The sequence below is a fragment of the Onychomys torridus genome, chromosome 22 (assembly GCF_903995425.1).
Source record: "Onychomys torridus chromosome 22, mOncTor1.1, whole genome shotgun sequence".
Lineage (NCBI taxonomy): Eukaryota > Metazoa > Chordata > Mammalia > Rodentia > Cricetidae > Onychomys > Onychomys torridus.
In genome coordinates this window covers 36,966,902-36,989,648 of record NC_050464.1, presented here as the reverse complement: position 1 = coordinate 36,989,648, position 22,747 = coordinate 36,966,902, and the positions used below count along the sequence as shown (strand labels likewise).

At 46.4% G+C, this 22,747-nt stretch overlaps 1 protein-coding gene across 7 annotated transcripts in view; it reads right to left on the bottom strand.

Annotated features, from left to right (window-relative positions):
- The window catches only part of Bicdl1 (BICD family like cargo adaptor 1), a 100,071-nt gene that overhangs the window by 14,075 nt on the left and 63,249 nt on the right, over positions 1-22,747 (bottom strand). For 2 of the 7 annotated variants that reach the window (XR_004943517.1, XM_036172624.1), the window contains exons 3-8: positions 10,735-10,851; positions 9,809-9,820; positions 7,835-7,981; positions 2,668-2,847; positions 1,782-2,000; positions 456-599 (exon numbers count right to left, since the gene is read on the bottom strand). Coding sequence is in view for 5 of the 7 variants with exons in the window: in XM_036172624.1 (XP_036028517.1) it covers positions 456-599; positions 1,782-2,000; positions 2,668-2,847; positions 7,835-7,981; positions 9,809-9,820; positions 10,735-10,851 (819 nt within the window). In the remaining 2 variants the exon portion in view is untranslated. The remainder of the gene's footprint in view (positions 1-455; positions 600-1,781; positions 2,001-2,667; positions 2,848-7,834; positions 7,982-9,808; positions 9,821-10,734; positions 10,852-22,747) is intronic. The other 5 variants (XR_004943518.1, XM_036172627.1, XM_036172625.1 and 2 more) reach the window with 4 other exon arrangements.

The following is a 22,747-nucleotide window of genomic DNA, read 5'->3' as shown; positions in this document are numbered from 1 at the left end:
GTCCTTTCTCAAGAGAGATGGAGTCACGGTCCAACAAGAAAGGAACAGTAAGGGCAAGAGTACGTGCCCAAGAGCTGAAAACCAGGCTCTCAAAGGTGAGGAAGCTGACACCTCTAAAGACCAATTGTTCCTTGACTTGACAGCTCCTGGCCTGGGCCGCTGGGAAAAACATCAGAAAGTGGCCTGGGAGCTGTGGCTTTCAGTGGTCAGCACCCACACGTTAGCCCAACTTGTAGCTCTGTGGACAAACCACTTCAGGAAACACAGCCAGCACAGCCCCTGTCCATCTCACTCGGGCTGAATGGGGACTGGTTTTGTCTCCTGAAGACACCCAGTTCCTCAACTCTGGGTCACAGTCCCCTGAGAATGTCATGGAGGAGAGCTGCACCTCACAAAAGAGGGAGTGGACAGGGGACCCATGTACATTCTCTTCAGTGTGAAATGAGGGTGCTCACCTGACTGTGGAGTTGCTGCAGCTCTTCTAGGCTCTGCCTCAGTTTACCCCTCTCTCCCTCCATGAGCTCTCTCAGGGCTCTGGAGTCCTCACTGGTTTGCCTTATCTGCTCTTCTAATGACTCATCGTCCAGTCTCCGGGCACCCTGACAGAAAGAGGGAAGCCGGGAGTAGGGAGGAAGGGCGAGCAACCATTAGCGGGGAGTGGTGGAGGCAGATGCAAGAGTAGAAAGACAGGAGTGGAGGGAAGTGAGAGAGGGTGAAACGGGAGGGGAGGAGAGATTTTTCAGTGTTTAATTTTACCCTAGAAAAGCTCATTTTGATTTCAAGCTTTGGGAGAAGCAGGTGTGTATGTTAGGAATGGCACATGCCACGGACAGCTTCCTTATCCCACAATGACTTGGCCTCCTGCTCCCATCTAGCTACAAGTCGACCCAGGCTGCTCAGACAGGGACTCCTGCCCTTTGCCTTACCACCTCTAATGTAACAGAGACACAACTACTCTGAGGGTCAAACAGGAGGAGTCAGGGAGAGTCCCGTCACGAAGCTGTAGAAACGTCAGTCCAACCTGCATGCCGAGGAATATCCCTCTTCCCCCGAGAGGCCCTGTTCATCTCTTCAACCTCCTGTGCTGAGATTTTTTTTCTCTGACAGGGTTTCTCTGTGTAGCCTTGGCTGTTCTGGGACTCACTGTGTAGACCAGGCTGGCCTCGAACTCATCACAGAGAGCTGCCTGTGTCTGCCTCTAGAGGGCTGGGATTACAACTGTGAGCCACCATGGCCGACAAAGCTTGTCCACTAATAATTACCCTCTTATCAGGACCAACTGCAGACGAGAACGTGGGAGTTTGACCCAGATACAAATTTCTCTCTTCAATGTTTCTAAGCAAAACTCTCCAACTCTAGGCCACCAATGCCTTGTGCATATGTCTATGAAAAAAAGGACTACTCCATGGTACAGTGGTTCTCAACCTGTGGGTCTTGACCCCTTTGGTGAACATCTATCTCCAAAAATATTTACATTAGGATTCATAACAGTAGCAAAATTACAGTTATCAAGTATCAATGAAAGTCACTTTATGGCTGGGGTCACACACCATGAAGAACTGTGTTAAAGGACTGCAGCATTAGGAAGGCTGAGAACCACTCCCACGGTATTTACAGGAAGGGGACCATGGACCCTACTTCTGGTTACTGATACTCTGTACTATCAAACCAACGACTCGGGATTCTGGCGACAAGTTATGAGAGGCTCCAGCTCAGGCTTGCTGTACCACCTACAGAGAGCTTCCACTGCGCACTGCCTAGCTCCTGCAGCTGACCCTTACCGTGGGCTCCACGCCATCTACGATGCTCTGTATCAGCCTCTTGAGATCGCTGAGGGCAGTGCGCAGGCTGCCAGCAGGCACATCCTTGGCGGACGAGGTCTCTGAGGACTCGTCCATGGAGGAGTCTGTGGACACGGCGGAGTCGGCGCTGTCGCTCCCTCGAAGGTGGGAGCAGAGGTAGCGGACCTGGCAGTAGGCTTCCCAGAGCTGCAGTCTCAGCTGCATCACAAAGGGTTACACGTTACCAACGAGAGAGAGAGAGAGAGAGAGAGAGAGAGAGAGAGAGAGAGAGAGAGAGAGAGAGGACCGAGAGCCCAAATCCAGACACCCGAAACCCTGTTTTTAGGAGCAAAGATTTTGTCTTGGCTTTTACAATAGTCTATCTTAAGAAATCACACTTACTTTGGACCTAGTACATCTTAGACTTCCAATTCTTTGTGAGATCCCTGTGTAGCCTTGGCTGGCCTGGAACTTGCTGTAACTGCTCTGCCTCAGTCTTCCTCATACCCATGACCAGACACACCAGTTCTTATTCTCCCCTAATCAACTAATCGGCCATGTAGAGCGTTTCTGTTATGCACTTAGCTACAGTGAGTGGAGTCAGGGCCTGGCTGGGGAAGGGGTGACTACGGAAGACACAGAGAGACAAACGGCATAGGGGGGTGGACTGCAAATGTGGGAGGACTCTGCATTCCCTCCGAGGTGACACGGGGAGGGACTGAGCAGAGGACACTGGGCTCTGGCTGTGCTGCTCAAGGTTTCAGTGCCCACTCAGTAGTGCTCCTGCGGGCCCTCGGCTCTTCTGCCAAGTGGCAGCACAGTGTTGAAGGGAGGATGACGAGAACCCGGGGCCCACTTCTCCAGACAGGGAACAGGACGTCAGCACCTGCTCTCTCTCCTGCTCCAGCTCCTCGGCCTCCATGCTCTGCTCGATCTCCGACAGCAGGGATGTGCTGGGGGCAGCGGAGCCCTGCAGGCTCCTCTCCTCCCTGAGCTCCTCCACGGTCACCTGAAGCTGCCGGCAGGACAGCCGCACCTCCTGGAGCTCCAGCTGGCTCTGGTGCAGCTGTGGGCAAGAGAGCAAACGCTGGGCAGCGAGTCCAAACCACAGCAAGCAGTGCCCAGGACCCGACCCCACTGCTCGACCTGCCGCCAACTTACAGGACAACCGAGCTGGGAGGAACCTAGCGGGGTGTGTGTGGGACACAGTCAGCAAGACCCGGCCCTGGAAATTCTACAGAACAGACAACTCACTCCTTCAGTAATTTCAGGGAAAAGGTTACTACAAGAACCTAGTGATTGCAAAGACTCAAGGGGTGGGCATGGTGGTGCATGCCCTTAATCCCTGTGAGTTCGAGGCCAGCCTGGTATACACAGTGAGTTCCAAGACAGCCAGGGATGTACAGAAAAACCTTGTCTCCAAACAAAAAAAAAAAAAAAAAAAAATTATTAAAAAAAGAGGCAGAGGGTGGGGTCTGCCTCAGCAGATGAAAGTTTGTGCCGTACAAGTCTGAGGGACTTGGACTTGATACCCAGAACCCACAGTGAGGGTAGAGAACCAACTTCTGGAAATTGTCCTCTAACCTCTATGTGTTCTATGGCACATGGGCTCTCACACTCACAAATATAAGGTGGAGAATGAGTGAGGAGGACTCCCAATACCAATCTCAGGCGTCCACATGTATACACATGCATATATATGTGCTTGTAAACACACACACACACACACACACACACACACATACACACACATACACACATCCCCAGGTCAGTGTGGTCAAAGAATTTCCTGGGATTTAAATTTTTTTTTTTTTGAGCTGAGGACCGAACCCAGGGCCTTGTGCTTGCTAGGCAAGCGCTCTACCACCGAGCTAAATCCCCTTAAAAATTATTTTTTTTTTTTAATAAAATGGTCCTTCTGGAGCCATGGCTGTTTCATTAAAAAAGCAAACAGCTGGGTTCGGTGGCAGTGTGCACACATATTTCCTGCATTCAGACCCCCACTGGGTGAACAGCGAGGGTTGGGCTGGGAAGGAGCTCAGTGCTGGGTGCTGCTGGTCCTGAATGCCCAAGGCCACTGTGCCTCCTGCAGATGCAGAGGCTATGGCGTGGATGGCAGCCACTCAGAGCTCGGGCTCTCGTTAGGGAGCCAGTGCTTCACGCAGACTTTACTCCTCCAGGGGCCTGGAGCCTCACCTTGAAGCCATCACTGCCAGGAAGTGGCTGGCTAGTGGCCCGGAAGAGCCCTAGCCAGGAAGGGACAAGAACTGGCAAGCTGCCCTGCCTAGTCCCTGGATCAGCAACACCTGCTGGGACAGTGGGAACTCCTCCAGCCCCAGTTTTAGGAAAACTTGGAAGGAAAGAAAAAATAAACACCACAAACCAGGGTTTTAGGAAATAGGCGACATCCCGAGGAAGTGTTCAGCACAGTTACAAGCAGCACGTTAAGTGGCAAAATGCTTTCCAATTATTCTCTAGGCAACTCCACATACATCTCAGCAGGAGAAGTTCCCACAGTTCAGTACAAGTTCTCATGAACTGGATACAATCAGTTCAATTACTCACACCCACTCTGGAGTGTTTAATTAATTGTAACAGCAAGAGAACAAAAGGCCAGGAGGTGCCTCATTCTCTGGTCAGTGACTGATTCACCACCTGGACAGATGTGCAGAAAAACCCAGTCAGACCATGGAAGAACCTGGTAACCATAGGAATCCTGTAAAATAAGCAATAGTATCTAGGGTTGGGGATTTAGCTCAGTGGTAGAGCACTTGCCTAGCAAGCGCAAGGCCCTGGGTTTGGTCCTCAGCTAAAAAAAAAAAAGAAAGAAAGAAATAGTATCTAGATGAGCGTGGCTGCACACGCCTTTAATCACAGCACTCAGGAGGCAAGAGGTAGATCTCTGAATCTGAGGCTACCCTGGTCTACAGAGAAACTGTCTCAAAAAACCAGAAAAAAAGAAAACACTTTTGTATAAGAAAGATGAGAGAGAGCCTGGCTGCGGTGGTGCACACCTCGAGGGGCGGAGGCAGGCGGATCTGTGAGTCTGTGGCCAGCCTGGGCTACAGAGCGAGTTCCAGGACAGGCTAGGACTGTTTCAGAGAGACACCCTGTCTTGAAAAAGGAAGGAAGGAAGGCAGACGACAGTGCATTTCTATGTCTGAAGAGGAGTGGTATGAGGTGCTTTGATAGTGCAGTGGTTAAGTTCAAGTTCACAGTACTAAAGGGACACTCTCCTCTCGACACTGAGGGGCTAGGATGGTGTGTGATGGCATGATTCGCTTAATCGCACACGCAGAGCCAAAGCCAAGTGTAGACCGCAGGGCATCTGCTTCACAGGTTGTCCCACGGTGACGGTGGTCTGCACTCTGCTGATGGAGCCTACCCACTTGCCAGGGTCAGACCCTCTGCATTTCTGTAAGGGGCTAAGAGCCCCCCAGAAGGACAACTGACTTCTTTACTGAGTATTAAAGCAAAGTCTTTCCCTCAGTTTAGTAAAGCAGACTGGCACATCTACCTGCAATTCCAGCACTTGAGAGGGAGACAGGAAGACTGACGCAAGTCCAAGGCCAGCCCTGGTCTACCAGGTCTACCTATCAAGTTCTGAGTCAGCCAGGACTAAAGTGAAACCGTGTCTCAAACAAAATCAAAACAACACAGTTTAACAAAATGCTTGTTATGAAGTGAGTACACAGTGTGAGTTTTAACCCTATTCTAAGGTCTTAAAACAAAAACAAACAAACAAACAAACAACCCATAGCTGAATTTATCTGTGGCTTAAAAATCTGTTTTGGGATGGGAGAAACTGCCCAGTAGACAAAGCCTCTTGCCACTAAGCCTGGTGACCTGTGTTTGACCCTGGAGATCCATGTGCTAGAAAGTGAGAAGTGATTCAGAAAAATCCTTCTCTGACCTCCACATGTACACTTGTGGTGTGTGCACCTACACCACACACACACACACACACACACACACGCACACATTTCTGACAGCAGGACCTCAGTCACACACTGACGCAGATCAAAAGGCTCCCCCACTGATGGAGACTTTGCCCTTACTGCTCAGCCTCCTACCCAACCTTAGCTGAGGATTTCAAATCACGGGATTAAACACATTCCAAGGCCACTGACTCAACATCTTACAAATCCGTGTTAGGACGGTTCAAGTGCTACCTGGGTCAGCTGGATTTTTCCCTGTCAGTGGAGGCCACTTTGGTGACAGGGTTCCTGACCCAGCAGTACACACAGGCCACCCACACCAGGGAGCACTTGGAGGGCCACACTGGTCCTGGCTCTTTCCCTCTGTTTCCAGGCTCAGGGAGAGGAACTAACTGTCATCTGCATTTCATGCTGGCTCAGTTCCTTTCGGCTATTCCCGGTCTTGGGCTTCTTCCCTTTTCCTGTGTCCGCTCAGTTAGCAGTGGAGTGCTTCCCGAGGGCCCAAGGGACTGGCGAGGGTAAATGAGCAACAGGAGAACCGGCTGTACCGGGGTCGGTTGGTCGGGGGAAGGTTTCTAGTTTCCACTCTATCAAGGGCTTGGAACAGGACTCTGGATAAATGATTTGTTTTCTGTAGGCTTTAGGGAAGTCTATGAAAGCTCTCCAATCACTAGAAAGTGACCTCCAACACTGCTGTTTGTCACCGTTAACCTTGAAAATGGGCAAATTCCTCTCCATTTCAAAACCTGCTGTGAGGCTTTAGAACCGGGCCCCATGTTCTCCTCCCCCTCCCCCACTCTTCCATTTCTGTGGCGCTGGAGGTAGAAACCAGGGTCTAGGCTTGCTGGCCAAGGCCCACCCACTACAGAGCTGCACCCCAGCCCCATTTCCTATTCAGCATTTGTCGAGGCCCTACTACACGGAAAGTTATCGTTGAAAGGACAAAAATCAGAGGGGAAAACAACTATTAAATGTCCCTCAGAGGGGTCAACTGCTTAGGTACAGTTGGGTTACAGAGGCAGGGACAAGTGTTCTTACAGACACCAGACTCAGAAGGTGCTTCCTGTTATCATTTGAGACAGTTTCTATACAGCCTAGGCTGGCCTGCAACTCGCTAAGTGGAGGCACACAGGCACGTAGCACCATGTTCGGCTTCAGTTAAAATGTCACCTCACATCAGAACTTCTAAACAGCCTCCCTGGAACCCAGTGGGGCCTCTGGGGCCTGGTCTTTGGGTAGGGACTTACCTGGCATTCAAGTATTACCTGCCCAGCCACGTCCCCACAAGTGACACAAAACAACTCACTGCACCCTCCCCACCATGCAGAGAGGGGAATAATGATCTCCTACTCTGCAGGCCCAGCCCAGCAAAGCACCCTGGGAACAGATGCTACCCTCTATTTCTGGGTAGACTGGGAGATTGTTTTTCTGTTTTGGAGGTTATTTCTTGTCAAGTCTGAGCTTGGATTTTCATCTGAGGCCTGGTGGCAGTTCCCAAACAAGGACAAACATGATTGAGAAGCAGTTTCCTTCAGGGAGGTTAAAAAAGACCAATTAGGTTCACAAAGGGGTTGGCCTGCGCCTTTTCTGGCAATAGGCAGAAGCTGAGAATGTCTTGCTGGGTTCTGTGGAAAGGTTCCTGGTTTCTGCTCTGTGCCAGCCAACTAAATCCCTCCGCTGGGCAGCAGCAGCAGCAGCAGCAGCAGCAGCAGCAGCAGCAGCAGCACTGGGGGCTGAGAACAGAGGTCCACAGGCTCCCTGTGAAATCTTGTAGCAGATTTCACAAATGCTAGGGAGGTCAGAAGGAGACTGAGTGCCCCGGCCACCGACAGCCTAGAAAGGACTAGGTGACGCTGCTCTAGGGACCAGGGGCTCAGAACACTTGGAAGGGATGACCTGAGGACCACAATGTACTTGCCCAGCTACAGGCATGGTAGAACCCCCTAGGGAATTACAAGACCCCTGTGGAGATCTCAGCATCACCTACTCTGAGGGAAACCAGCCTTGGTGCTGGTACCCCCCCACCTTTCCTTTTTTGGCTAAGCAACTGCACCCAACCCACCCCACCACGCCCCGTCTGGCCCTGGCTCTACAGACAGCATCTCTGCCCAGTACCTGCAGGTCTTTGTCGTGGCCCTGCCTTTCCAGGATCAGCACCCGGTCCTGCAGCTCCTCCACGGCCCCTTGAAGCAGACCATTCTCCTCTAAGGTGGCGCTGAGCCTGTGCTCTAGCTCCCGTTTCCGATCCGACAGCATCTTGATCTGAAAAGATGGAGAGCCACAGGATGGTGTGGATGAGCTCTATCTGCGTGAGCGTAGGAGGAGGGACTAGCCCCAAATATGAAGGTATGTGTCTCTGGGTATTGTGCCCATAGACATGACTTGGAGAACAGAGCTGTGTAATCCTGGGCTGAAGGGAAAGGCCCTCCCCTTCAGAAAGGTGCCTGGGAAAGGGTAGGAGTTAGCCTGGGGGAAGCCAGCATGTGGGCTGCCAGGCAGAGGAAGGATAGCTAGTACTCTGTAAATTCCAGAGATAAGTCAGAGAAGGCCCCACCCTGCCTGCCCTCAGCCCTACTTTGGCAGAGCAGGACCTGATCTGCCTACCTCTCAAGTCATAAGCACCAGGAAATTCCCTAAGAGTTGCTGTGTTTTGCAAGCAGGTCCACTGCCTCCTCTCCCTACTGCTGATTCCCCTGGTGCCAACGTCTTAGCGCAGAGCCAGAGCCTTGGCTAGTAAGAAGCTAGCAGGGTATAGAAGGTAGAGTGTCTGTATCAGCCCAGGCCCTGGGAAGGAATGAGACAATGGCCTCATGGGTAATTTGAACAAGTCATCTGTGAAGAGAAGGAAGATCTCCCTTCTGGAAAAGGCCGATTTTTTTTTTTTTTTTTTCACATTGAAGTCAATGTCAAGACATATGCATTTCTCTGTAAGGTCTGTCTGCTTTCTTCAGTGTCAGGGAGAAAGCCGAGGAAAGAGATGCCCAGTCTTCTATGGTTTCCATTGTTTGCAAGGAGGAAGCTCAATCATTGCTCCTCAAGGCCAGAAATGCCTTACCCAGGACCCTACCAGGTCCAGGGGCTCCAGAAAGCTTTTCCAAGTAGAACTGGCTGTGGGGGAAGGGAAGGACTCTGGAAGTCCTAAGATCCTTCCTGACCCTGCTCCTCCCATCTATGAATTCCCTGTCACACTTATATCTCATCCACCTGCATGCTTGTAAATACTTTCCTGGTATGGTCAAGATGTCCCCCTTCTCTGTGGTCTCGTCTGGAGAATGCCTTAAGGCTCCTCCTTGAGCAAGCTCTGGGGACCAAACTCAGCATTTTTCTAGGGGAGAATTAAGTAAGTGTTTAACTGTTCTAGGTCCCTGGGCTCTACCTTTCCCTCTGCCTCTTGGCTGCCCCCACTCTGCATTGGAGTTTTGCTCAGGGCACAAATCCTTCCTGGCCATCAATCAATCAGATAGGATGCTGTCCTGGGGAAGCAGGGTATATGGCCTTTGTCCAGAGAGATCGGGTGTCTGTCCAAACAAAGAAATATTGTCTCTCAAGTGTGCACCTGGGTAAGAGACCAAAAGGGGCAAGCCTTTGGTGAATGGCCCACTATTCCTCTCACTGAAGCAGACTTACCCATGCAAAGGGAATTTTCACTCTAGTTCATTTTTATTTAAGTGCCCTCTGACCTTTCAATTCTCCTTCCCATGGATCATCTTTGTTTCCCAGGTTTCCAGTAAAGTAATGAGGTAATATGATTCTGATACGTAACTGGCCCTTAAGAAACACTTCACAGTTTCATGAAGTTACTTATTTAAAATGAAAGATTTCACAGCTTAGCCTTTCAAACAGCGGTGCCACTAGATGAAGCCAGAGTTTGGTATTAGGCATACCCTAAAACTTGTGACCAAATCTGGTGGTAAACATTCCTGGGAAACTTGTTCCTGGGGGGCTAGAGGAAGTGAAGAGGTGGAGCAAAGAGGAAGGCAGGCAACTTGAAGGAGTGGGTGCCTGGCAGGGGCAGTTGAATGGCAAGTCATGCACACAGATGGTCACAGACAGGCATGCCAAAACCCCACTGGAACGATCTCTACTTACTTCAAGAACCTGCTGCTCAACAGCGGTGGGAGTTCCAAGGGAAAGGAGGAAAGAAGGGGATTGGAGGCAGAAAAGAGAAGACATTGACAGACTTTAGGAGAAACATCCTTAGGTCACTTACGATGCAGGGAAGCGTTCTCTGGATCGATCACAATGGCTGATCCCTTAACCACAGAAGTTTGGAGGGGGTGTCCTTCTGTCAGGCTCTACATCGTTTCTCAAAGTCTCATTAGCCAAAGGGGATGAAGGTCCCGAGAGTGGGTTGGATGGGAATCTGCCCTGGGAAGAGCCCCTTCTGCAGGATGACTCCCGCTGTCTGCAGCACCCATGCTGCCTGCAGGACAGTCCTCAAGCGCTACGTTCCTCCTCCTCTGCTCTAGCCAGGGGCACAGACCCTTGCTGCCACATTCTGGCCCACATTCTGGCCTCGCATATGCTACACCACCACCACCACCACCACCACCACATCATACTAAGTACCCTCATTAACTCCTCAACAGCACCTGCTGTTATCCTCGGCCATAAAATGCACGTTTCTATTCTATTCTGTGAGTCAATGAGACTACTTGTTTGATGCTGAAACATGGTGCTGTACTGAGTTAGAATAAGAGGAAAGCAGACGGGACAATGTCCTCCCCAGTTTTTGTGTGGGGCTAGCAAGGCTGTTTCTTGTCAAGATTATTCAGTAAAAGTAGGCCATCCATGATTTCAACTCCCTCGGCTGTAACTTTCAACCTCTTTATTTTTCTAGATGACAGGCTACCCACAGGAGCAAGGACAAGTGTCCTCCATTTAAGTTCTCACAGAAATGTCTCTTAGATGCTTCAGTACTTTTTATAGAGAGCAGGGGTTTATTTCCAAGCTCAGAGACTCTTTCTCCAAAGACTCAGTGCACAGCTTTAAGTGTGGCCACACTGGAGCCTCACCTCGGCCTGAAGGCTTTCCAGCCGGATGATGTGCTGGTTGGTGGATGAATTTTTCTCCCGAAAGTCTTCTCTGAGTGCGTGGACCTGCAGGGAGAGCTGTCTCTCAACTTCGGATGCCTGTAAGAGAGGAGATGTTTTCAGAGTGGATCAAAGGGAGGATGCAAAGCAAGTGTGTTGGGATTCCCCCATCGTCACTGAATATCTTGTGCCACAGGACTTTTGGGTGAGTTTTGGTTTCCACTTTCATCATAAAGGACTGCCTGGGTTTGAGGATACTTTACTGACCAGAGAAAACAGGTCCAGGAAAAAGTAGGTCCTCAAATGCAGGTTAACATCAGTGTCATTCTGCACACCGAAGACCAGCAAATACCTACTAAATTAACAAAGTCTCGGCCAGGTGTGGGTGGTGGTGGTGGTGCACGCTTTTGATCCCAGCACTCAGGAGGCAGAGCCGGGTGCATCTCTATGAGTTCGAGGCCAGCCTGGTCTACAGAGCAAGATCCAAGACAGGCATCAAAAGTACACAGAGGAACCATGTCTTGTACCCCTACCCCGAAAAAACAAACAAACAAACAAACAAACAAATAAATAATCTCAATATTTTACAATAATAAAATGGCTATACTACCTTCTGCAGTAGGACCCCCCCCCTCCCCCAAGCTGAGGACCGAACCCAGGGCCTTGTGCTTGCTAGGTAAGCACTCTACCACTTAGCTAAATCCCCAACCCGCCCCCCTCCCCCTATGTAAGCCAGGCTGGGTTAAATTTGCCTCAGCTCCCAAGTGCTAGGATTACAGGTATGGGCTACCACACCCAGACACTTTAGGAATTCCTTTATTTCTCTCCTCCATTCCTCACCTATGGTTAAAGACATTATTTACCTTTGTCTATTTTTATATCACTCCTCTTTAACATGTATGTTATATATGTTATGGTTTTAGATATTCTTACCATTCATAATTCTCTGGGTACTGCTTGAGGCTGAAGTTCACTGTCCTACCCCATTTGTTTATTTTCTAGTATTACAAAAGGTTGTCAGAAACAAAGTCTGCTTGGCTGTGCATGAACTCCAGTCCTCTAGTGAGGCCTGATGCTACCATGGAGGGCCCAACATGCTGCCCTGTAGAGAGGAGAGCTGTAAGGCAAAGCAGGACCACCTCTATAATCTTTCTGGAGCTGAGAGGACTTACGGTTTCTTGGGAGAGATCACTATACCCTGAAATGGTTAGGAATTCTTTTCAGAGAACATGTTATGGTGGTACCATTGAGATGTCTGGCTAGCTGTTCTGTGAGGCACCCTCCATAATGGGTCTGTCATCAACAGTTCTCTTCATCTTCAAGAAGTGTCTAGTCAGTTGTTTATCTTTGTTATTGTTTTTAGTTCCAAAAATTCAATATATATTGCCTCACTATAGAGAGGTACATGATAATCTTCACCTATTTCTTTTTAATGAGTTTATTACTGTTTTACATAACAACTGTGTTTTCCCCTCCCTCTTCTCCTCCCAGCCCTGCCCCTCCCCACTCCACCCACTCCTGTTTCTATTGAGAAGGGCAGGCCTCCCATGGATACCCACCAAACACAGCATATCAAGTTCCAGAGAGACTAGGCCCCTCCCCTCATGTTAAGGCTAGACAAGGGAGCCCAGTATAAGGAATAGGGTCCCAAAAGACAGCCCCTTCTCTCATTGTTAGGAGTTCCACAAGAAGACCAAGCTATGCAACTGTAATATATACACAGAGGGCCTAGGTGAGTCCCATGCAGGCTGCTTGGTTGCCAGTTCAGTCTCTGTGAGCCCAGGTTAGTTGATTCTGGGGTTTCCTTGATCTCTCTGGCTCCTACAATTCTTCTTCCCCATTTCCTGCAGGATTCCCTGAGCTCAGCTATGGGTCTCTTCATCTGTTTCCATCAGCTGCTGGATGAAGCCGCTCTGATAGCAATTGTGATAGCAGACACCCATCTATGAATACAGCAGAATACAGCTGGGCATCACTGAATTTTTTTCCTTTTTTTCCTGCCAGCTGCGTTTGCTTCTGTCCTAGGTCTCTGGGCTGTGCAGCCTCTGGGTCCAGACAGTTGTCAGGGGTGGTTTCCTCTTGTGGCATGGGACTCAGGCTGGACCAGTCACTGGCTGGTCACTTCCACAATATCTTTACCCACTTCCACCCCCTTTACCCCAGCACATCTTCTAGGCAGGACAAATTGTAGGTCCAAGGTTCTATGACTGGGTTGGAGTCCCGGTCCCTCCACTGGAAGTCTTGCCTGGTTACAGGAGATGGCCAGTTCAGGCTCCATATCCCTTATTGCTAGGAGTCTTAGCTAGGGTCACCCTTGCAGATTCCTGTGAGCTTTCGCTGTCTTTCTATCTCACCCCCAAATGCCCTTTCCTGTTGTCTCTTCCAGGAATCTCCCCTCCACCGCCCCACCCAATCCCTCCTGTACCTATCATCCTCCCACCCCTCGACTCACCAAATTTATTCTATTTTCCCTTCTCAGGGAGAGCCAAGTGTCGCCCCTTGAGCCCTCCATGTTACTTAGTCTGTGGTCTGTAGCATGATTGTCCTTTACAGCTAATATCCAGTTATAAGTGAGTACATACAATGTCTGTCTTTCTGGATCTGGGTTATCTCACTTAGGATGATTTTTTTTCTAGTTCCACCCATTTACCTACAAATTTCTAGATCTGTTTTTAACAGCTGAGGAATACTCCACTGTTAAATGTAGCACATTTTTTTTTTTTTTTTTTTATCCATTTTTCGGTTGAGGGACATCTGGGTTGTTTCCAGTTTCTGGCTATTGCAAATAAAGCTGCTGTGAACATGGTCAAGCAGGAACCCTTGTGGTAGGATGGAGCATCCTTTGGGTATGTGCCCAAGAGTGGTTGGTATAGCTGGGTCTTGAGGTAGATCAACTCACAATTTTCTGAGGAACCACCATATTGATTCCCAGAGCGGCTGTACAAGCTTGCACTCCCACCACAGGAGAGGAGTGTTCCCCTTGCTCCACATCCTGACCAGCATGAGCCTCCACTGTGTTTTCGAGCCATCCTGCCAGGAGTAAGAGGGAATCTCTGAGTTGTTTTGATTTGCACTTCCCCGATAGCTAAGGATGTAGAACATTTCTTTAAGTGTTTCTTGGCCATTTGTGATTCCTCTGCTAAAAAATTGTCTGTTTAGATCTGTACCACATTTTTAATTGGATTATTTGGTTTTTGTGATACCTAATTTCTTGAGTTCTTTATAGATTCTGGAAATTAGCTCTCTGTCGGATGTAGGTTTGGTAGATCTCTTCCCATTCAGCGTACTGCTGTTTTTGTCTTACTGATGGCGTCCTCTGCTTTACAGTAGCTTCTCAGCGTCATGGGGTCCCATTCATTGTTTATCTCAGTGTCTGTGCTATTGGGGTTCTGCTCAGGAAATTATCTCCTGCGCCGATGTGTTCAAGGCGATTTCCCCACCATTTCTTCTATTGAGATCAGTGTATCTGGTTTTATGTTGGGGTCTTTGGTCCACTTGGTATGCATGTGGAGGTCAGAGGACCACCTGTGGGAGTCAGTGCTCTCCTCACTGTGTCGGTTGCAGGGAAGAAACTTAGGTTGTAAGGCTTAGTGGCAAGTTCCTTAACCCGCTCAACAACCTAGCTTTCCTATGTTCATCTCTTCAGAGGCAGACTCTAGCTCAACCCTTGGACATGGCTAAAACAATGAACATCAGCAATCTCTGCACACACAGGACAGTCTGCTAGGTGTGCACACACACAAATACTCCTCTCTGCTGTTCCAAATGTTCTGATAAAGTATCCAGAAGTAGCACAAAAGCCTTGGCTGCAGTGGGCTGTAACATCCCTGAGCCAGGTAACAGCAGGTTCTCTAAAGAGAACCACTTTGGCTCCAAGACAACAGAAGGTACCATGGAAAAAGCAGAAGGTGAACAGCCAGGATCCACTTTTCTTTCTTTTCGTATGATGTCCATAAATTATATGAGTCATTTAACCTGTGTTTCTTTTCTAAATTATAAACATATTCAACTGGGCATAGTGATGCATGCCTGTGATCCCAGCACTCAAGGGCCTGAAACAGAATTATCTTCAGTTTAAAGCCAGACTGGACTACATGGTGAGTGAGACCTTGTCTCAAAAAAAAAAAAAAAGAATAAGTGAAACCCAAATTATAAATATATATTTCTTTTCTGAAGGGATATCTATTCCCTATCTCTAATTCAGGACACCAAGCTGTAGAAATAGACCCTTCCAAAGATCAGCTGTCTTTTTATTTATTTATTTAGTTTTGTTTTATATTTTTTGGACAGGGCTTGTTATGTGTTCCTAGCTGGTATGAAACTAACTGTGTAGACCAGACTGGCCTCAAACTAGGAGAAATCCACCCACCTCTGCCTTCTGAGTACTGAGACTAAAGATGTTTGCCATCACAACCTGCCCACTACCTTTTAAACAAAACAAAACAAACAAAAAACCCCAGGTACTCAGAACACCATGTATGTTATAGGACCTTGTCATACATTGTGGTGCTTTAAATGAAAATAGCCTTCACAGGTTCATAGATTTGAATGTTCAGTCCCCAGTTGTTGGAACTGTTTGGGAAGGATTAGGAGGTGTGTCACCAGGGAAGGGGGTTCAAGAGTCCTTACCAGGCCCAAATCCTCTCTCTCTGCCTTGTGCACGTGGATCAGATGGAAGCTCTCAGCTACTTCTTCAGTGCCCTGTCTACCTGCCTGCCTGCCTGCCACCATGCTCCCTGCCATGAACTCTAACACTCTGGAATTGTGAGCCCCAAATTAAATGCTTTCTTTTATGAGTTGTCTTGTGCTCTTTAAGATCAGAACTTTCACCACTCTTAAAGTATTAGATATACTAGCCAAAGTAACAAGATGAGAAAAACAATCAAGTAGGAAAAGAGGTCAATTTATTAATGTTTTATATACAGATTTTTTTGTTGTTGTTGTTTTGTTTTGTTTTTCGAGACAGTGTTTCTCTGTGTAGCTTTGCGCCTTTTCTGGAGCTCACATGGTAGCCCAGGTTGGCCTCGAACTCACGGAGATCCGCCTGGCTCTACCTCCCGAGTGCTGGGATTAAAGGCGTGCACCACCACCACCACCACCACCACCGCCCGGCTATATACAGATTTTTTAAAAATAATTTATTTTTGTTGTATGTGCATTGGTGTTTTGCCTGTATGTATGTCTGTGTGAGGGTCCCCTGGAACTGGAGTTACAGACAGTTGTAAGCTGCCATGTGGGTGCTGGGAATTGAACCCAGGTCCTCTGGAAGAGCAGTTAGTGCTCTTGACTGCTGAGCCATCTCTCCAGGCCCTATACACAGAAAAATCTAGACTTCACCAAAATACTGTTGGAACTGTTAAATTCAGTAAGCTTGTAGGATACAAAATCAATATGCAAAGATTAACAGTTTTTAATATAACACTAATGAAATTGCTGAGAAAGAAATTAAGAAAACAACTCCACTCACAACAGAATGAAATAAAATACCAAGAATAAACTTAAGCAACCAAGTAAATGATCTCCAAAATGAAAATTACAAAATACTGATAAAAGAAACTAAAGAGGATACACATGTATGTACACACACACACACACACACACACACACACACACACACACACATGAAAAGACATGCCATGTTCATGGATGTGTTGGAAGAATACTGTTAAGATGTCTATAGACATCACTCAAAAGTGATCTACAGATTCAATGTAATGCCAATAATACAATAAAATACCATGGCATTTTTCACACAGAAAGAAAAAAACAAAACCATGAGGCTGGAGAGATGGCTCAGCAGTTAAGAGCACTGGGTGATCTTCCAGAGACCTATGTTCAATTCCCAGCACCCACATAGCAACTTCAATTCCAGGGGATCTGGCACCTTCACAAAAATATATACAGACAAAACACTAATGCACATAAAATAAAAATAAATACATCTTTAAAAAAAAGAAAAAACACTCCTAAAATTTGTATTGCACCACAAAAGAGTTACAGAAATAGCAATCCTAGGGAGGCAGATTACAAAGCTGGAGACAATATACACAATGGAGTACTACTCAGCAGAGAAAAACAAGGACATCATGAAATTTGCAGGCAAATGGATGGAACTAGAAATATCATCCTGAGTGAGGTAACCCAGACTCAGAAGGACAAACATGAGCCTTTCTCCAGTAACTGATGGAAGCAGAAGCAGAGATCCACAGCCAAACATCAGGCTGAGCTCCAGGAGTGCAGTCGAAGAGAGAGAGGAGGGATTCTATGAGCAAGGGGCACCAAGATCATGATGGGGAAACCTACAGAGATGACAATCAAACCAAACTAGTGGGAACTCATGATCTGTGGACCAACAGCTGTGGAGCCTCCATGGGACTGGACTAGGCCCTCTGCATAAGTGAGGCAGTTATGTAGCTTGATCTGCTTAAGGGGCTCCCTGGCAGTATGATTAGGATCCATCCTGGTGCATGAACATGCTTTTTGGAGCCCACTACCTATGGTGGGACACCTTACACAGCCTTGTGGCAGGGGGAGGGTCTTGGACCTACCTCTACTGAATGTACCCATGGGAGGTCTTACCTTCTTGTAGGAGGGAGTAGGGGGTGGGTGGGTTGGGGGGGGAAGGCTGGAGGGGCAGGAGGAGGGAAGAGGGGTATCTTTTTTTGGTATGTAAAATGAATAAAAATTTTTTCTTAATAAAAAAAAAAGACCTTTAAAGGTTAAAAAAAAAAAAAACAAAAAACAGAAGGCATGGTACTTGCTTAAAAGTCACATGGGCCAAAAAGAAAAGAATCCAGAACCTAGGATTTTAGCAAAGACAAAAACAATGTACACTGGAGAAAAGAGCTAGAAAACTGGACAGCTGTATATAGAACACAGAAACTAGATCCTTATTTCCCATACATAAAAAGCCAACTCAAGCCGGGCAATGGTGGCGCACGCCTTTAATCCCAGCACTCGGGAGGCAGAGCCAGGCAGATCTCTGTGAGTTCGAGGCCAGCCTGGGCTACAGAGTGAGTTCCAGGAAAGGCGCAAAGCTACACAGAGAAACCCTGTCTCAAAAAACAAACAAACAAACAAAAAAACCAAAACAAAACAAACACAAACAAACAAACAAAAAGCCAACTCAAACAGACCAGAGGTTTAAATGTAAAATTCCAGAGCTGAAATAACTTCAAGTTCTTAGTCTGCGAAGATTTTTTAAAATATGATCTTCAAAGCACAGGCAATTAAAGCAAAAAATAAAAGATGGGATCATATCAAGCAAACCAAAGCTTTCATACAACAAAGACAACAATCAAGAGTAGAGAGACAATCTACAGACTTGGAAGAAATTTCTGCAAACTATTCATCTGAGAAGAGATTAAATGTCTAGAACAGCTAAGGAACTCCAACAAGGTAGCATAAACAGTCTGATTTTAAAAATGGCAAATAATAAAATTCTCAACAGAAGGCACAGAAATGTCAAATAAGCATATGAAAAAAATGGTCAGCATCACTAGTTTAGGTACATGAGAGTCAAAATCATGAGGTAATCACACCACTTTGGTTGTTATCAAAAAGATAAAAAATAGTATCCCACATAGACCCTACCATCTCCATGCACACAGGCCCAGTTCCTGACCTGAACTGGCTTTGCCTGGGAAGCCCCTCTTCCCCACACCCATCCACTGCTGCTATGTCCACCCCCAAAGGCCTCTAGCTCCAGCCCACGGCTTGCCTGGCTCTGGTCTCGTCAAGCAGCTCACACAGCAGCTTTACCTGGCCTAGTTCCAGTCACACAGCTCCTGCACTGGCCTAATCCAACGCAGTCTAGTATCAGAGACACACCAAAGGAAGAAGTCCACATGGCCAGGCCACATCACAAACCAAAACAATGCCAAAGGCCAAGACAGCATGCCTCCCAGCACACTCACTTGTCCTGTAAAAAATGTTCTCAAATGAGATAAACCCAGGATATAGAAATGAAAATAATCATAAACTTATGGAAGAATTCAAGGAGTTTAAAGAGACAGGAACACCTCACTGGACCTCAAGAAGATAACAATAAATACCTGAGTGATGTCCAAGAAAATACAAATATACAGCTGAGTGAAATGATGAAGATAATTCAGGATTTGAAACCTGAGTTCAGTAAAGAGAGAGAAATACTGAGAACTCAAACTGAAATGAAATACTAACTCCACTATATAACTCAGGGGGAAGCAGAATGGATCAAGCAGAAGACAGAATACCAGGATTTGAAGACAGAATAGAGGAACTAGCCCAAACAAGCACAGAATAGGAAAAAATTTAAAGGAACACGAAAGAACTGTGGGATACCATGAAAAGACCAAATCTTCTTAGGCACATATGAAGGAGAAGAATCCAAGGTTAATGGCACAGGCCAGATCTTCAACAAGATCATGGAAGAAAATGTCTACAAACTAAGGAGAAACACACCCATACAGATGATACAAGAAGCACACAAAGACCCAATAGACAAGGCTAGAAAAGGAACCCCACACATCAGAGTCAAAACACCCACACACAGACAAAGAGGACTGAAACCACCAGTCACACACAAAGGGAAACCCGTCAGAATACTGCCTGATTTCTAAGTGGGAGCTCCACAAGAGCCTGCAGCTCCAGATTCTAAAAGACTGCCCCGCCAACCTAGACTAGCTCCCAGCACTATGTACCACAGTCAGAGGAGAAGGAAAAACTTTCCATGATCCAAACAGGCTAAAAGAACTCAAAGCCAACAGACCAACACTAATAGAATCCTGGAAGCAGTAATTCAAACTGGAGAGAGGAAGCACTGCCAAAAGACTGCAGAAAGAAAAAAAAAAAAAGAAGCTATAATTATTGAAACATAGAAAGCACAACTAAGAACACACACACACACCCCAACCCAAAACAAATGACTGCCGTCAATGCCTTTCAATAACAACTTTAAATATTAACAGCATCAATCCGCTAGTCCAAAGGCACAGAATGGTTGAGTGGACTGATCCATCTTTTTGCTGTCTACACGAAGCTGAGCTTTAAAGACGGGCACTACCACAAAGTGAGAAGGATGAAAAAGTACTCCAATCAAATGGGATAAGGAAGCAAGCAGGCATCGCGAGCCTACTGTCTGACAAAACAGGCCTCAGCTCTTCCTGCCTCCATACCTCCCTCCACTCTGCTATCATGGATTCTAAGTCTCTGGAGCCATAAGCCCAATCACACACTTGCTTTTATAAGTTATCTTGACCGTGGGTTTTTATCACACCAATACAAAGCAACTAATACAACATTACAATCAAATGTGGTGTGCCCAATTTCATAAAAAGTAAGCTACTGGAATTAAAGACACAGATTAATATCAATCCATTAATAGTAGGTGATATTAATATCCACTTCTCCAAAAGATAGGTCATCTGGACAAAAAAATAAACAGAGAAACATCAGAATTAAATGACATTAAGTATCCACAGAATATTCCACCCAATCACCAAAGAACGTAACTCGACTCAGCATCCCTAGGAAGCTTCTCTGAAGTAATACAAATCTTCAAGCTGGGTGGTTGGGTGGTTGGGTGTGGTGGTGCACAGCTTTACTCCAAGCACTTGGGAGGCAGAGGCAGGTGGAACTCTGTGAGCTTGAGTACAGCCTGGTCTACAAACTGAGTTCCAGGACAGCCTGGGCTCTGTAGTGGGACTCTGTCTCAAAAATATCTGACCACAATGCAATAAAATATAAAATAGACAGGAAAAAACCCTCTAATAAGTGCACAAACTTGTGGAGATTAAACAACTCATTACTGAAGAAATCAACAAAGAAAATATCCTTGAACTAAATGAAAATGAAAACAAACTACAACCAAACCTCCAGGATACATTAAAGGCAGTCCTGCGAGAGACAGCGGGAGCTCTAAGTGCCTATATTAAGAAATGAGAAAGAGCCAAATAAACGACTTAATGATACAACTCAAGCATTCAGAAAAACAAAGCAAACCAAAATGGATTGCAAAAAAATAATAAAAATCAGAGCAGAAATAAATGAAATAGAATCTGAAAACAATACAAAGAATCAACGAGTCTGAGAAGATGAACAAGACTGATTGACCATTGGCTCAACTAACCAAGGCAAAGAAAGGGATGACCCAAAACAAAAGGACACAAATATTAAGACAGACATCAAGAAACTCACATTTTAAGGAAGTATTTTTAAAGCATGTATTCCAAAGCTGGGCATAGTAGCACACACCTTTAATCCCAGCACTAGGGAGGCAGGTTGATCTCTGAGTCTGAGTTCAGCCTGATCTCCAGAGACTTCCAGACCAGTCAGGGATACATAATGAGACTCTGTCTCCAATACAAAAACAAAACATGTATTCCATTAAGTTGGAAAAATCTAAAAGAAATGGAATAATCTCTAGAATCATCCAAACCACTAAAGTTAAACCAGGAAGAGAACAGCAATCTAAATAGATCTATAATCGGAAAATCAAACAAGCCCAGGTCGAGATGCACCCACAGCAGACTTCCACCAGACTTTTCGAGATCTACAGCCAATCCTCACAGTACACAAACAGAAGGAGCACCCCAGACTCCTTCTATGAAGCCAGCAGTGAACTAATACCAAAGTGAGGGAAAAGACAAGCGGGGAAAGAGATACAGACCAATATCCCTGGTGAACATACGTTAGAAAATGTAACACACACACAGAAAGGACTTCAAGCTAAAAACCACACTATCAATAGAGGCACCCTCACAAAGACATATATGCAAGAAAAACACCAGTGCACATAAATTATACATAATTAAAAAATACAAAAACTACAACAAGATGTTTGGCACAGATTAAGCATGTAGTATAAGACAGCTATTATTATTAAGTAAGAACCTGAGATAAAATACTGGTATTTCCTATATGGAACAGATGTAATTTGAAAACGTTGAAACCTTGGAGAGGATCTGGTTTAAGCCACTAATCTACAAGTGTGGATCTGCGGCATGGTGAAAAAAGATGAACCTATTAGGAGATGATGGGAGCGTATGAAGGCCAGGCCAGTCGCGTTTCAGGGTCTTTCTTTTCTTTTTTCTTTCCTTCCCTTTTTTTTTTTTTTTTGTCAAAACAAACAGCCATAGTCTAGAAGATTTTCAGGACTGCTATGAATTCCTGCTCTAGAATAAAGTCCAATGCCACGAGCCTGTGAATTCACATGAGTTCACAGAGAAGGCCTGATGTAGTTGATGCGTATTGTGGTCCTGTTTAGGAGCAGTGTGTGTAAAAACCACTCTGACATTTAGAAAGTGAACACCACCCTCTAGAGAGAGGAGACTGGTCTAATTTTGTTTGATTTGAGCTAACTTTAGAATTAGAGCACAGTAGCAGTTCTGTTATGACCGCCCTTTGAATCTCCATCACTAACAACCTATCAGCGCCGGAGACCAGCAATGGCAGCAGTACAAGCATTCACTGGGGAAGAAGAAAGGATAAATGCTGACTCGCTTTCATTCCTGAAAGACCGTCATTCAGTGTCAGACCTCCACTGCCAGTTTATAAAAACAGAAACAACAGAAAAATGGAATCTAGAGAGAAGGGGCTGGAGAGCTGGCTCAGTGGTTCAGAGCACTTGTGGCTCAAGCAGAGGACTGATGTTCAGGGCCCAGCACCACATGGTGGCTTACGACCATCTGTATCTCCATTTCCAGGGGATCTGATGCCTTTTTCTGACCTCCGGTAGGCACCAGGCATGTATGTGGTGCACTACATACACATAAGATAAGTAAATCTTTTTTTTTTTAAGTTAGAAAAGCATAATGACACAATCCTGTTAATCTGATGGTCTGGCCTTCACTTAATTCCAACATGGATGGAACACCTACTATGCTTTTGCAGCAGATAGAGATAAATTACAGCTGAGTTTTCATGGAGATAGCATATTCCAAACTCTATCTTAAAAGAATGACTTTTCAGGGTTGGGGATTTAGCTCAGTGGTAGAGCGCTTGCCTTGCAAGTGCA